The sequence below is a fragment of the Neopelma chrysocephalum genome, unplaced genomic scaffold (assembly GCF_003984885.1).
Source record: "Neopelma chrysocephalum unplaced genomic scaffold, ASM398488v2 Primary Assembly neopelma1_23b, whole genome shotgun sequence".
Lineage (NCBI taxonomy): Eukaryota > Metazoa > Chordata > Aves > Passeriformes > Pipridae > Neopelma > Neopelma chrysocephalum.
In genome coordinates this window covers 11,954,007-11,968,798 of record NW_020897692.1, presented here as the reverse complement: position 1 = coordinate 11,968,798, position 14,792 = coordinate 11,954,007, and the positions used below count along the sequence as shown (strand labels likewise).

At 38.2% G+C, this 14,792-nt stretch overlaps 1 protein-coding gene across 1 annotated transcript in view; it reads left to right on the top strand.

Moving 5' to 3' along the window:
- The window catches only part of CD109 (CD109 molecule), a 75,599-nt gene that overhangs the window by 43,940 nt on the left and 16,867 nt on the right, over window positions 1–14,792 (top strand). The window contains exons 19-27 of the mRNA XM_027697206.1: window positions 518–635; window positions 3,308–3,421; window positions 3,630–3,848; window positions 5,982–6,126; window positions 6,690–6,866; window positions 10,917–10,998; window positions 12,279–12,507; window positions 13,038–13,203; window positions 14,315–14,505. Coding sequence (XP_027553007.1) covers window positions 518–635; window positions 3,308–3,421; window positions 3,630–3,848; window positions 5,982–6,126; window positions 6,690–6,866; window positions 10,917–10,998; window positions 12,279–12,507; window positions 13,038–13,203; window positions 14,315–14,505 — 1,441 coding nt within the window. The remainder of the gene's footprint in view (window positions 1–517; window positions 636–3,307; window positions 3,422–3,629; window positions 3,849–5,981; window positions 6,127–6,689; window positions 6,867–10,916; window positions 10,999–12,278; window positions 12,508–13,037; window positions 13,204–14,314; window positions 14,506–14,792) is intronic.

Below are 14,792 nucleotides of genomic sequence, written 5' to 3'. Positions count from 1 at the left end.
CAAGACAAAAGAAACTCTCTTGCTTTTACAGATGGGGAGATAATGAATAGGGAGACCCAGCCTTTTTCTCTACAGTGCATAAGAAGATGGTGATTAACCCAGAAAGGGAAATCTGTTGCTGTCGGCACGTAATTCCATGAGCAGTTCAAACTGTTAAATGATGGTGAAATCTGACCTGTGTTATGAAGCATAAATCTTGTATTCTTCTACAGCTGAGAAGTTCCAGAAGCAACCATCATCTGGGCTTGTTTAGAGGATCTGTGAAAACGGATTACGTGTAATGTGATTCAGTGTAATTACCTTCAATTAATGTAATTTAAAATAATTTAAATTTTGTAAATAATTTTGCTCTCATCCCAGTATTTCTAAATGATTAGAAAATGAAAAACAGATAATGAGCAGCTTTTCCTGCCAGGAATTTGGACTTAATTTTTCATGCATTTTAAAAATACGTATCCGCTTACTGATGTCTGTAAATGGATAGTTTTGAAAGTCTGCTCTCCCCTTCTGCCATCAGATCTGACACAGAAACCACAATGGAAGTCATTGTACCTGATACCATCACATCCTGGGTTGCCAGTGCTTTTGTGATGTCTGAAAACAGTGGGCTTGGAGTGACAACTGCTCCAGTGGAGGTATTAAAGTGCTACGCAATTTGTCTTTGAGGCTGTAACATTGTAGGTTGTTACTGGCAGCTGTATTTTAGGTCTAACATCAGCCATCTCCTTATAATAATGAAGAGATTTAGAGGCCGCGTGTATTCAAACTATAAAGGAAAGAAGACATATGTGATACTGTATCTGCCTTCCCTTCCTGCTCATATAAATCCACACAGATATTTGGATACTTGTTTCCATTTGAGCAATTGTTTTGTTAGAGTACTTACAGGATGTGCCCACTTCGGAATCTTTGTATGCAGAAAGGGGCAATGACTGCCTGAGGACAGTGTTCCATGCTTTCTGCCCAGAGTGTGTTCCATGAGCTGATAAGGCATACAATGAGGTTTGCACAGAGTGGCTGGGATGGGACAGGCACTTCGTCTGCTGCTCTGCTAACACTTACCCCAGGAGGGAGAATGGGAGAATTGCTCAAAGACTAAATTGCTTTTGTTTATCTGTCAAAACCAGTCTTGGAGTAAACATGGATGCAACCTGCTCTAGGTAAACCTGCTTTAGCAGGGTATTGGACTAGGTGCTATCCAGATATCCCTTCCAACTCAACCATTTTGAGATTCTGTCATAGGTGCTAAATTTTGGGTGTCTTAGCTTGAGGAGCAGAGTGGACACTGAGAGGTAGCCATGGGATGAGATGCTTCTTGCTGCCAAATTCCTGTCTCCTGAGGCTCTTTTTGTGCTTCCAAGTGTCCAAAGAGTTTAGCAATTTAAGCTAAATTCAGCACTCCTCAGATTAGGTCTCTAATCTGGGATTCCCAGTGCAGTACAGGTGCAGTTGTCCTAGGCTCACACTGTGTTCAAGGAAATCACTTGTTTAAAATAGGAATTAATTTTTGAAGTCTCATTTAGCTAGTCTTTTATATACCATGAATAACCTTCTGAAAGTAGTTATCTCTCTCCATTCTCCAATTAAGTACCTAAGTTCAGAAAGGTTGAGAGTGCAGTACTGGGTCATAGATTTCCATCTTGATGCCTGGACTGGCACAAGCATAGCTTGGAGACAGCCATTTACCCATTTTAAGTTCTCATGCCCTCAAATTCTTGGGGAAGGGTGACTTTTGAGATCCAAAATGAGATCTAGATCCAGATTTTGTAGTTGGCTGCTATACCAGACACAGAACATGTGCTTTGAACATCCTGATTTAACTCCACCACAGAATTTGGAGCCTGATCTGGATTTTGAGGTTAAGTCTCCTTTGAGACTGGAATCATGATTCTTGTTTCTTTCACTTGGCTTGGCAGAGATGGGAAAGAAAGAAAAATAGTTTTCTGGTTTAAACTGTATTGAAATACACACTTGGCCTCTCATCCTCACATCTGAGAAGGCCGCAAGTAGAACAGATGTAGAGATTATTATTTAGCTATAATCACCCACATGCACTGTTCAGTACGTCACCCTTGATGGGATGTTTAGATTGAGCTTAGAGTTCCACATGGCCAAAACATGTTAATCAGTACCATACAGAGAGTCAAAAAAAAGAAATACATGGAAAGTGCAATGGGGAAATAAATAAGTGATATGTGCATCTTGGGCTTTTCTGACTTCTATACAGAATGTTGATAATTTTACTCAGTTGTATTTTATTGTAATATACTGGAATATTCCGGAGTGTAAAATTTTAGTTTTAAAGAAAAGTAAAACAAAAAAGACAAAGAAAATAGGTACATAGGGAAAACCTTGACTAGGAACTAATCAAAAAATCTCCATCAGAACTTCTCTAGAGTCTAATATCTAGTGAAGTTTTTGACACTGAGAGCTTTAGCAAACAAGTTTTCTTTAAAAAAAACACATTGGAATATATACTAGCTAGAAAAGAAAAACTGAGGGGTTTTTGGATCTGAAACTCAAAACACTTGGAAGAATTTCTTTAATGAAAACCAAATTAAAACCATTTTTAGTTGCCATTTCAGTAATAAAGGATTTCATGTCTCAGCCATTCTTACTGTACAGATGTTCACAAACAGTGAAATTTTGATCCCATTCAACTTGATGAGAGCTTACCACTGACTTTTTAGAGCCAAGATTTCTTCCAAAACCCTCTGTTCACAGATAAAAGTAACTGCTTGATGGTATATTTCTGCAGTTTTTCTTTTAATTAAGAAAATATATATTTTTAGAAATATAACTAAAGAACTTATGGCAAGGTTAATGTTAAAAAGTAAAAAATCATTCTAAGGTGTTGTTGAATTATAAAATTTGGGAGAGTTAGTTATTTTGTATTGCAACATGCCTTTCTCTATTGACATAAAGACAGGGCAACTGACAGAGTCTTAATCATTCATTACTTATGCACTTAAAACAATTCACATTTACCTTAATGGAATCTCAGGACAGATCACAACTTCCAAACTTGCCAGGTGAGAGACTCTTAGTCCTAATTCAGTTGCCTTTGTTGAGACCTTGCCCTGGCAAAGCTGTCAGCAGCTCTCATCTGAATGGTGCCTCTGAGTTTCCACAAAGGTGCTAATGACCAGAAGCCTCTTTGCCTTCTGTTTCAACCCTTTAGTCAGCTGTAGACTACAAGTAAACATACTCTGTCATCTGAATTTAAAAGTGATCAGAAGATATGTTGTATAGTAATTTTCTTGCTAGCATCTGATTGTTGGGGCTCAGTGCTGATTTTGTTTTGCAGCTAGAAGCTTTTCAACCTTTTTTCATTTTCCTGAACCTTCCATACTCCATCATCAGAGGAGAGCAGTTCATTTTGGAAGTGAACATCTTTAATTATTTGAAAGAAGAAGCTGAGGTAAAAAACAGTCTCTTTATCTTTGAATGTTACTAGATACTGCAGGGTTTTCATCAGTGGTAGAGACCAGGTCTTTTGTGAGAACTAGAGTATTTTCTTTAGTGGACAGACCATAAAGCTGTTTCTCTATACATAAAACAGGTGGCAGTTTATGAAAGCAGCTTTTCAAAATTAACACTTTGTATTGCAAATATTACTGTATTTACAGGTTACTGTGATCCTGGATATGAATGATGCTTTTGAAATTATTCTAACATCAAATGAAATAAATGCTACAGAAAATCGACAGTCTATATCTGTACCAAGTGAAGATGGCAAAACTGTTCAATTCCCAATCAAGCCGAAACAGCTGGGAGAGATTCCCATCAAAGTGACAGCAATATCATCTGCTGCTTCTGATGCTATCATTCAGAAAGTTTTAGTAAAGGTAAACAGTCTTCAGCTTGGCTTGTTCCTGAAATAAATTGTTCCTTAAAATAGGCAACAGAGTGCAGCAAAAAGGCAAACCAATTTACTTGTCTGCCTCTTGCTCTGTGAGGTTGGTTTGGGTCAGGTGGCTTTAAGTAGAAAACACGTTTTAAAATAATTTCTCCTTTAAAATTCTTCAGATCCCCTTCCAGGAATTGACACATAGATCTGTTCTACAACACATATTTAGTCCAGTGCTTCTGAAAGCAAGGTGAAACCTATTTGTGCATCAGTGAACGCCTGGTGCTACAGCTAGCTTAATAATCTGTGGAGAGTGGACCTAGTAACTGTGTTATGGATAAATACCATCAGTTTTGCCTTACACTTGGCTTTTGTTCAAAGCCTATTTTATATGGACATTTCTGTATTTTGCTACTGGTGCTGGATTTTTAGCCTCCAAGCTTTCTGATAAACCAGAAACTGATCAGACTTGCTTAACTTAGGATGTTTAAGTCTAATTCATGTTAGGCTCCATTTCAGTGGAAGGTAGTTCACATTTTTACATCTCATCCTAGAACGAATGCTTAAGATCATAGAATCAGAAAATGGTTGGGGTTGGAAGAGAGTAGTCCAACCTTCCTGCTCAGGGCAGGATCAACTACAGCATGATATTCAGAATCCTGTACAGTCAGGTTTTTAATATCCCCAAGAACAGTGCCTTCACAGCCTCTCTGGGCAGCTTATTCTAGTGTTTTAACACTGTCACAGTTTAAAAAATATTTTTTTATGTGTAAGAGGAAATCCCTTTATTTCATGTGCATTGCCTCCTTTCTACTACTGGGCACCACTAAGAAGAGCCTGGCTTCATCTTCTTTACACCCTCCCATCGGGTATTGATACACATTGATCAGGTATTGATACACATTGATCAGGTATTTATACACATTGATGAGATCCCTCTGATCAGTCTTCTCCAGATTGAACAGAGGCAGCTGTCTCAGTCTCTCCTTAGACTACTTAAAACTACTTCCCTGTAGGGTTGTGAGCTGTTTTCAGGTAGAGCCACTTACTGCCCTTTCTGTTGAAGTTCAGTTGTTGTGCAGAAGAGAATAAGAGTCCAGTACACCATTTATTTTCTGTACTTCAAGGACAATTTTTCTCAAGGGATTTTGCATCCATGAGGAAATGAAACCTTTATGGACATGTACCTAACTTCAGTTTAAGTCCTTCTTGTATGACAAGCTGTAGGACTGTAGAGAACATGAAAGGTATCACCTCCAGTCTTACCTGTGCCTTGGCATGGAGCTCACTGGAATCAGAGATGCTCTCACTGACTGCAGGTGTATTTTTGTAATTGCTGCATGGGCTTGAAATGCAAATAGTGGAGGTGGGTCTTTATGAGAAAAACATCTCTGTGTCAGTTTGGCTGGGCCAGTAGCTCAGGTTCTTGATATGTTAGTGATGCCTTAAGCCCCTAATCTTTTTTTTAATTTTCTAATTTTGTAAGCCCTATAAGTTTTATAAGTAATAGAAGTAGATTTTAGAAACCCTTTCTCCCTCCTCCCCGTAGTATCCCTTAGTTTATACATTCTTTAATCCTTTCACCCCATTCCATACTCCATATATCAACCCTATTCCCATATTCAGCAGATGATGTTTAGTCTCTTAGTCAAGGCAAACCTGTCTTGTTTGGAGAACGCTTATATCTTGGCCTAAACCGCAGGACAGAGTCAAAGAACTGGGTCACCCTGCTCTCTGTACGCTGAAGATGAAGAAGATGATGAAGAGGGGGTCCCAAAAAGCACCCCAGACCCAATTTCGAGAGGCGGGCCAGGGGGTGGACCAGGCCAAAAGTTATAGGGTGGACACACTTAGGGTTGGCCAAATATTGTTATAAATGTAACATCCCGGGCACAGCCCAGCGCGTGCGTCGTAACATCTATTGCCTTGGCATAATTAAACCCTTTCTTATCTCACCCCAGCTAAATGGCTCCTAGATTTTTTTCGTAGCACCAGCTCAGCAGGCATCATTAGCAAGCAGCCCAAAACACCTGACAGTGTTTTAGATCCTTCAGTACAGTAAGCACAGAACTTCTGTCCTAAAAGCAATAAACTGATTGAGATTACAATAATCCTGTCTTTATCTTGATAGGCTGAAGGACTGGAACAGACATATTCTCAGACAGTTCTTTTGGATTTGACTGGGAATAAGCGACAATCAGTGTCAAAAGCTTTGGATTTCACTTTTCCTTCTGACGTTGTAAGTGACAGTGAGAGAGTACAGATCACTGCTGTTGGTAAGAATTACCTTATTCTGTTTCCATCTTTAGGGAATGGCATTAATTTTTATTTAATTGAAGTATTAATAGGTTGAATCATTAATTCAAAGGAATTTACCATCATGCATTAGACTAAACTTAGGAAGATATTATGGATGGACTGTTTTATTCCTTTATTTCATTTATGATATTGTGGTGTTTGTATGGTATTTTCATAATTAGAGAGTTGGATTTTAATCAGGGGAGGTCCTGCCAAGTTTGCTAGTATCCTGTTTGCTACTATCTGCAGAATAAAACCTATAACCTGACTGATAATTGTTTCCTGTGACACTTGGGCTTTGATAACTGTAGGTGAATTTGAAATTACTCTGTGGTTGGAAAGGTCTGTAGGGATCTGGGTCAGTGGGCATAAAGTCGATGAGAAGAGGAAGTATCTTTTGTGCCTGTTTAGTGGTGTTAAGTAGAAACATTCCTAATATATCATATCTTCTCCCAACATAGATTTCACTACCCTTTATGTGTGAGATATGCATTTATTTGCAATAAGCTTTAATTAATTTTGATTAAATTTTATCTTTCAGGTGATTTACTTGGGCCTTCTATCAACGGTTTGTCATCATTGATTAAGATGCCTTATGGCTGCGGTGAACAGAATATGATCAACTTTGCTCCGAATGTTTATGTTTTGCAATACCTGACTAAAACCAGGCAGCTGAGAGAGGATATTAGATCAAAAGCTGTATCATTTATGAGAAAAGGTCTGTATGAGAAAAAGAAAGATGGTAGATTTCTAAGAACTCTTACTAGTAGAAAGGTATCTGTGACTGCATTTAATGTTTGAAACATCGCTCTTTTGGTGAGATGAGAACTGAAAGAAAAGCCCACTTTTTCTTTCTTTTCCTCTTTTTTCTGGGCTGACAGAAGTAGACAGCAAATTTTTTTGTTTACAAGGGCACGTTTGCTCACAAAAAGCCATGTTTTTATGTAATTGCTTTTTTTTCCAGATTTCCTAGATGGTGGTTATTTCTCATTTGATAAAACCACATGTGAGCAAACATTTCTGACCACTGCCTGAGGCACAGAGGTTGAAAATTAGTCAGTGAGCAGAGTGAACTGTATTCATCCTGTGTATCTGTCTTCAGTGACACCATCCTGATCCTGACATGTCCTTGTAGAGCTCAAAGAGTGGCGTTTGCTCTGGTGGCTGACTTTGGTCCCCCAATGTTTTGCTCAGAAGTGCACTCTGTGCTAGAAGTCAAAAGCTGGAAAAATGTAGTTGGGAACTGTTGTGTATTTTAATCGGGAGATACTCCAGGGCATCACAAAGTATGGAGAACATAGTTGTACTGTGCTTCTCTGTGCCTTTTTGGATCAGACAGCATCCAACTGTGATGCACCACACTCACCACCTGTCAGTCTCCACGCTGGGAGCCTCGTTCACAGAGAGCAATGAGACCATCCCCATGTGAGCTACACCCCTACTAAGGCATCGTGATGACAATTTCAGTTTTTATTTACTCTCTGCAAGTATTTTTTGTTTGATTTTTTTAAAAAGTTGTTGACATTTCCCTTGGAAAAGGCACAGCAAAAAATAAATTTTCCTTTCATCAAGATTCCAATTTTCTGTCAAAGCAGTTAAATGATTTTTTTTTAACCCTTTAAAAATATTTTTAAAATCCTTCCTACTACATGGTTTAGTTGAAAAGTACATTAGGAAGGAAGAGATTTTGTACACAGCTACTCTGAAGTTTGTAAGCAATCTATCACTCTTTTAAGCTTTAGCTTTAGTACCATAACTTTCTGAAGTTTTCCAATAGCCGATTTATTAAAGCTGTTTCAAAGCAAGTCAAAATTATAGTTTTAAATGTCACTTAGATACAAAGTGTTGTGTTACTTAACTTCTTCCTGAGGCTTTGGATTGATGTACATGTTTTTTAACACCATAATAGCCAAACCAGCAAGTCTGCTGAAATATTTGTAACCTTAAGATAGAAAGGAACCACAGTCTGAAAAATACTGTGATGGGATTTTTTTTGTTTTGTTTTGGTTTTGCTTTATTTTAACAATTTATTTCAGTTGTTGCACTGACTTTTTTAAAGTGTAATCTTGAAGTTGAAATTTATCTTTAGTCTAAGATGTAATTTTTCTAAACTCAGTTTTTCAAAGGATTGTCATGAAGTTTAATTTAAAACAGACTTTTTCACATGTCATAATTCACCAAGTATTTGAAAAAGTGACTTCAGAATCTGTAGTAAATGTAATTAATTTTAAGGCTAAATGCTTATGAGAGGAAGGGATCATATAGCTAGAAGAGACTGCTATATGGTCTTATAGGAGTTTTATTTACCTAGAACAAAGGCAAAGCCAGAGAAAAGTTGCCTTTCAAACATGTTTCTTTAATTGTGGTAATGACAGGTCTCATCTTTAAATCACTTCTTCTGAAATGAAAAAATTCCTGGTTGATCTGAAAACTTTTTTATTAGACCCAGAAAAATAACGGGTTTGAGCGGTATTTCCAAGCTGTTTGAAATGTGAGACCCTTTAGTCTTTCAAATATTTCTGAAGTCCTTTCCATCCTGATGCAGTCCTCTTTCAGTCTTACTCAGTGAGCCTCCTGCATCTCCTGGGTTCCAGCTAGTCCTCTGGGAGTACTAGTGTACATCTTCATAATAGGATCCTTCTTTTCCTTGCCTTTCCACTTGTATGTGTTGACATTTGAAGTATCATTTTTCATGTCTGATGGAGTGTCCGTTGGAACGAACGCGGTGGTTCATAGGCTCCAGGTCTCCCATTCTAGCGTTTCTGCAGGCTTCCCCATGTTGGATATGCTCATGTTTAGAGACTTTTGCGTGACTGCAATGGGGTTGGCATTGAGACAAAAGTACACAGACTGTAGGAAATAGCTGAATGATCTCTCTGTCCTCCCTCTGGTTCTGATCTTTCTGGTCCCTCCCAATCTTAAATTCTGGGATAAATTTATCCCCTGTTTGCTCCTCAGCGGTCTTAGTTAAGCAGGGTGTTGGTCTTAATTTAGTGCTTTTACACTACTAGGGGGGTGGTGATTATAATACTTATTGCTGACCAGTTTTGCAAAGAAGCAGAAGACCTTGTTTTCAGGCCTTGTAGTCAGACATTTCTGAAGAGGAAGCAATCTATTTGTATATATACATAAATTTGTGCTCCTCATAGAACATTATTTTGATGCTTAAATTTTGACAGTGACTTTTGTGTTCCTTGGTGAGAAATGCCACTCATTCCTTCTTTTTTTTCCTTCCATTTAAGAGGATACTCAATATCATTAACTGAGATGACAGGTATGTCTGTATGGGAACGATCCACCAGTTTTAGTCATTTAATTAGCCACTGTAATGCTAAATACATTACAACCCCCCCTATATTTAAGTGAAAATTTTAATTGCAAACTCTTCTAAAGAGTCAAAAGCTAAATTTGATGCTACTGAGATTACATGGGAGAGTGCCCAAGTATACTGTAGCAGTTCAGATTCATGTCTCTATATCTCTATATCTCTGTCTCTTCTGTTACAGAGAGACCATGACTAGGATTTCATTTTACACTGAAACTGAGATTGAGGGACCAAATCATTTGTTCCTTAGTGATTAAGGCCATGATTCACTCACTGTGTACCTGTAGTCACAATAGTGTGTAAATGGGTGATTAATCCTCTATCGGTGAAAGCAAGGAACATTTTACAGGGGAACAGTTGTAGCTGGATGCACCTCACGGGACGTAATCACAAATTCGTTCATGTAGGACTTACTGATGTTGCCTGAGAGTTTTCTTTCTGCCTGTCTGATTCTGTGTTGTGTCTATGTCTATCATGTTTTAGACTGATGAATATACTTTCCTAATTATAATAGCTAAAATAGCAAAGCCAAGGGAAAACATGAGGTGTGGGGGAAAGAAGAAAAGATGTCATGTGAAATGCTATAAATAGATATCATTATTGTTCCACATACACAAGTGGCAGGCAAAATGTAATGGAAAAAGGCTTTAGATATCAGAAGCTACAATAAGTAATTTCTAGCGTTAATGAACATTGATTTTGTACTGAAGTCAGCTATTGAGTAAGGATGCTGCTGGTGGCTTTGAGCAGCTGGTGAGCCCTTGAAGCCCTTTTATAATGGATGCCCCATAGTCAGGAGAAGGCTGCACTTATTCTGGATACTGAAAAATCTTGGGATACATTTTAAATGCTTGCTTCTCAGGATTTCAGGATCTTCAGGTCTTTTGGCATTTTTCACTCATTTCAGAACAACCTTTCCCAGCATGCTTTTTCTGATAGCTTGTCATTTGATTGGCAAAAGCCAGCTGCTGAAAGGGTCTAGTTTTCAGCAGCATATGTAGCCTTGCCCTTCCAGTTGGAAAATACTTAATTTTTGCTTGCCCTTCATTTTGCTGGAAAGATAGAGCATTTCTGTAGGTGTACAACTCCAGCTCCCCAGAGTGATGAAGCACTGAACTCTAGCTGCTACTCTGCTCTGCTCTCCCTGGAACAACTATGTTGGGAGCATGTCTCTCTGCACCACTGTCATGTTTGGGTGGCAGATGAGGAGCAGCAGGAGTTTATGGTTCTGCTTTTGTAGATGGATCCTTTGTGATATTGCTGCCCACTTTCTCACCATCTTCTACATGGCTTTTTGTGTTCCTGTATATTTGGGAACTTTTTTAGGAAATACAAGCTTAAGTTCTGCCCTTCTCAGCCTTAGAAAGTGCCTTGCTTCACATCAGCAGTTTGTGCTGGAAACCGCATGAGTGTTCAATACCAGTCTCTACTTTTCCACTTCAGGCTACCAAAGAGAGCTGCTTTTCCAGAGGGATGATGGCTCTTTTAGTGCCTTTGGAAATGAAGATCCCTCTGGGAGCACATGGTAAGTAGTTCTGCCAGAATCACTGTGGAATTTTAGTATTTCGGATATTTTCCCTGTGTCTCAAAATTTTTTGTGAAGCTGGTAAAAATTTCCAGCTGTACTAGCCTTCTGCCTGGTTTTCATTAGGTGTTTAGGCCAACTCTAAACTCTTTCTTGCTGGGTAACATACTGTCAAAGCCATTATTAGTGTAAGGCTTTTTAATTTTGCAAAAAAATGACTGATGAATTATTTTAACCATGGGAATAGTTTGGTCTGATAGTTCTTCTGTTGCTTTCCTGAAAGGAATGAAGAATAACAATTAAGTTACCTATTCTTACAGCTGACAGGAACCATTTAGGGCTATGTGATCATCACTGCTTCAAATAGATTTTCAGTTATCTCCATACAGGAAGCTGAAGACTGAGTGAGACATTTCCTAGGGGGTGAATAGAGTTAGTAGTGATAAAAATTTGTCCTACTTACCTCTCTCACACTTCCTTTTATTGAGACTGTAAAAACAGCTGAAAAAGTCTTTTGAGTGCTGAGTTTTGCTCCAAGAAGCATGGAGAGCCTAGTCGTGGAAGCTAGATAGATAATGGAGACAAGTTCCAGCACTTTGTTCAGCTAACTCATGTCCAGTTAGTTTAAATATATATTTCAGTACATGCTTCGGACTTCAAATAGAACCATCCTCAGCCACTGACTGAAACACTGCTTCTGGAGTCACTGGGCGTCTTTCATTGACATCAGAGGGATTTGTCTTCAACTCAGTATAGATGGATTGGAAAATGAAGATAATTCATCTGTACCAGCAACTCTAGTGCTTAAACAGTGCGGTGACAGGTTACATGAATGCACATTTGGAAAGAAGGGAGTCGAAGGATAACTTGAAATTATTAAAATAAAACAACAAAGATTGTTTCAAGGCTATAATTACAGGGATAATGGTGGTAATCAATATCACACTCATAACTGCATTACTTTGTAAACTATAATATTTGCCTAGCAGCAGAAGGCAGGAGAGCAACATTTAAATAAAGATATACATGTGCTGGCAGACTTGGATTTTTGACACATAGCAGCTGCAGAAGGAGTGATCTTTAGGAACAAGAGCATATCTTCATTTTTGGTGGATTAAACTTAGTCTACTTGCTTATCTGGGTGAGGCATATATTTTTCTCTGTTTGGGAGGTGTGTGTAGAACACCTTATGCTTTACGGTATTCTTACATCATCTTAAACTGTAATAAAGCTGTAATACGTGGCTAATTTTGTCATATTTGGTTAACCTTTTCCCCAAGGTTATCAGCTTTTGTATTAAGATGTTTCCTTCAAGCTCGTCCGTTCATAGATATTGATGAAGATGTGCTCATGGATACAGCTAAATGGATTGTCCGTCATCAGAAATTAAATGGAGAGTTTCATGAGCCTGGGAAAGTGTTACACAGTGATCTTCAAGGAGGCACCAATAATCCAATTACTCTCACAGCTTACATCATGTCATCCCTCCTAGGGTTCCCAGATAAACAGGTATTGGAATTCATAAATATAATTCATAATTACAGGAACAATTCATAAATTGTTGTAGTACCTAGGAAACACTTGGTAGTTTAAATACATAGAGGGATACGTGAACAGAGACAAAATGTAACCTTACTTTGTTAAACATCCCTTACCTACCCAAAGCAATGCAAAATTGTGCTGTTAAGCCCCTCAATTTTATGTGTCTTTGCAAAATCTAAAGGCAGTTATCAAGGCTTTTAGCAAGAATATTGCCATGGCTTTAGTGCAAGAACTTGCAAAGATATTTTTTATGGGGGGAACTAGTCTTAGAGATGTTAAGTCATTCCAGTTGATTTCATTGAAATTACTCATGTTCATAAAAGATGGTGCCAGATCAAAAGGCTTGCTTTTGAGGTTTGTGTCTATGACTCTGAAAGAGATTTCTTGGTGGTTGTTTGGTGCTAGTAATTTTTCTGTTTCTGTACAAATTTTCTTTTACATTTAAGTGTTTCAATATATATTTTATTCACATTCTTCAACATGATCTTCATTTCCAGCATGCTTATGCCATCAAGACTGCTACAAACTTTCTAGAAGATAAATTAGAAGAAGGTATTTCAGATAATTACACTTTGGCACTTGTGACGTATGCATTGTCCTGGGCAAAAAGTACAAAAGCAAAGGAAGCACTGAATATGCTGAACGAGAGAGCAGAACACCAAGGTATTACACAGCTATCTTACACAGTTCTATAGATGGATTTTTGTCAAATTTAAAAATACCTATCATATATTGACAGCTGCCTATAGAATTCAAGTCTGTTTTGAGTTTGATATAGAGAATAAGCTAAGAAGTTCCAAGACAGTGGTAATGAAAAGTGTCCGTAAATGAATGACAACTCACAACAAAGCTTTCAGTCTCAGTTACCGTGTTCCTGATAGGAGAACCATGATGCTGTTGAAGAACATGACTTGTCAGTTTTCCTGTGTTATTATGCACACTTGTAAGATCAGCCCAGTTAAAGAGAGATAGTTGGATGAAAATAGCTATTCCAAACTGGTTTGGAGAGATCAGGAGGGTATTGGGGGGCAATTAGTTAGAATCAGTATTGAAATGGAGGTAAAGTATTGAACTTTCTGTAAGGCAGTACAGAGGTCTGTTGCACTTTCTCTGGGCACCCACCATCTCATTCTGTTTAACCTCTTTCAAGTTTAGCACAGCTGAATTTATTTTCCTCGTTTTGGGGAAGAATAGACTATATTGAGTATAAGAAATGAAAATTTTTGTCTCAGAGTAGTAACTCTCCTCTTGAAAAATTCAAAGGAATTAATGTTGTAGCCTGGTAACGGAGCCTCTTGAGCATCCCTCTGTTTACTGAGTTAGACCTTTTGGACAGTCACTTTTGGGAAGAGAAGAAGTCACTCTTTTGGGAAGGCTTCACTCAAGAACGAGTCTAGTGAGCAGCTCTGCTGCCTGAGGTGCCTTCTCTGGTCCTGAAGAGAAAGGAGCACTTGAACAACAAGGTGGGGTTTTCACTAGGGCTCTTTTATGTGAGTACTTTAGGCTGACAATGAAAGGATCAATGTAAAGTTCACTGAAATCAATGGGAGTGACTATTTGGACTCCATCTTTTTTTGTATATGGATTTAGGTACTGCTGAGGAAGTGCTTAAGTCAGTCCTTTATGGGACATACGCCTAAACATTAACAAAATTTCATGCAACCTTGCTAAATCCCATATGTAAGCATTACTGAAGAGGATTCCCCTAAGTCTTTCGCAGAAATCCTAAGACTTCAATCTGTGAATCTGAGATTATTATTGGTTCTTTTTGCAGGTGAATTTCGTTTCTGGATAACACCTGCTTCTGAAATTTCTGACTCATGGCAGCCACGGTCCATTGATATTGAACTTGCAGCATATGCTCTGCTCTCTCACTTTCATCAAGACAGATTAGCAGAGGGGATCCCTATTATGAAATGGTTAAGTCATCAAAGAAATCACCTTGGGGGATTTTCATCTACTCAGGTAATATCTTGCCGTAAGGGGCTTTGTTATACTTTTCTAAACAAGCAGTGCATATTAAAAAGAAAAAAAAAGGAAGAGAAAAAAAGGACTATTTTTTACATAATAATTACTGAATTTTGTTTTACTGTAACAGCCTTGGTTATGTACAGGCTTGCATTCTTTGTGATATTGGAATCTTAAACCTGGACTGCCGGTTTTAGTACTTTGGGCAAGTCTAAGAAAAAGAGAATCAGAGGGAGACCTTGTTATATAAAATATTAATAACGAAACAAATTAAGAAGCAGTGA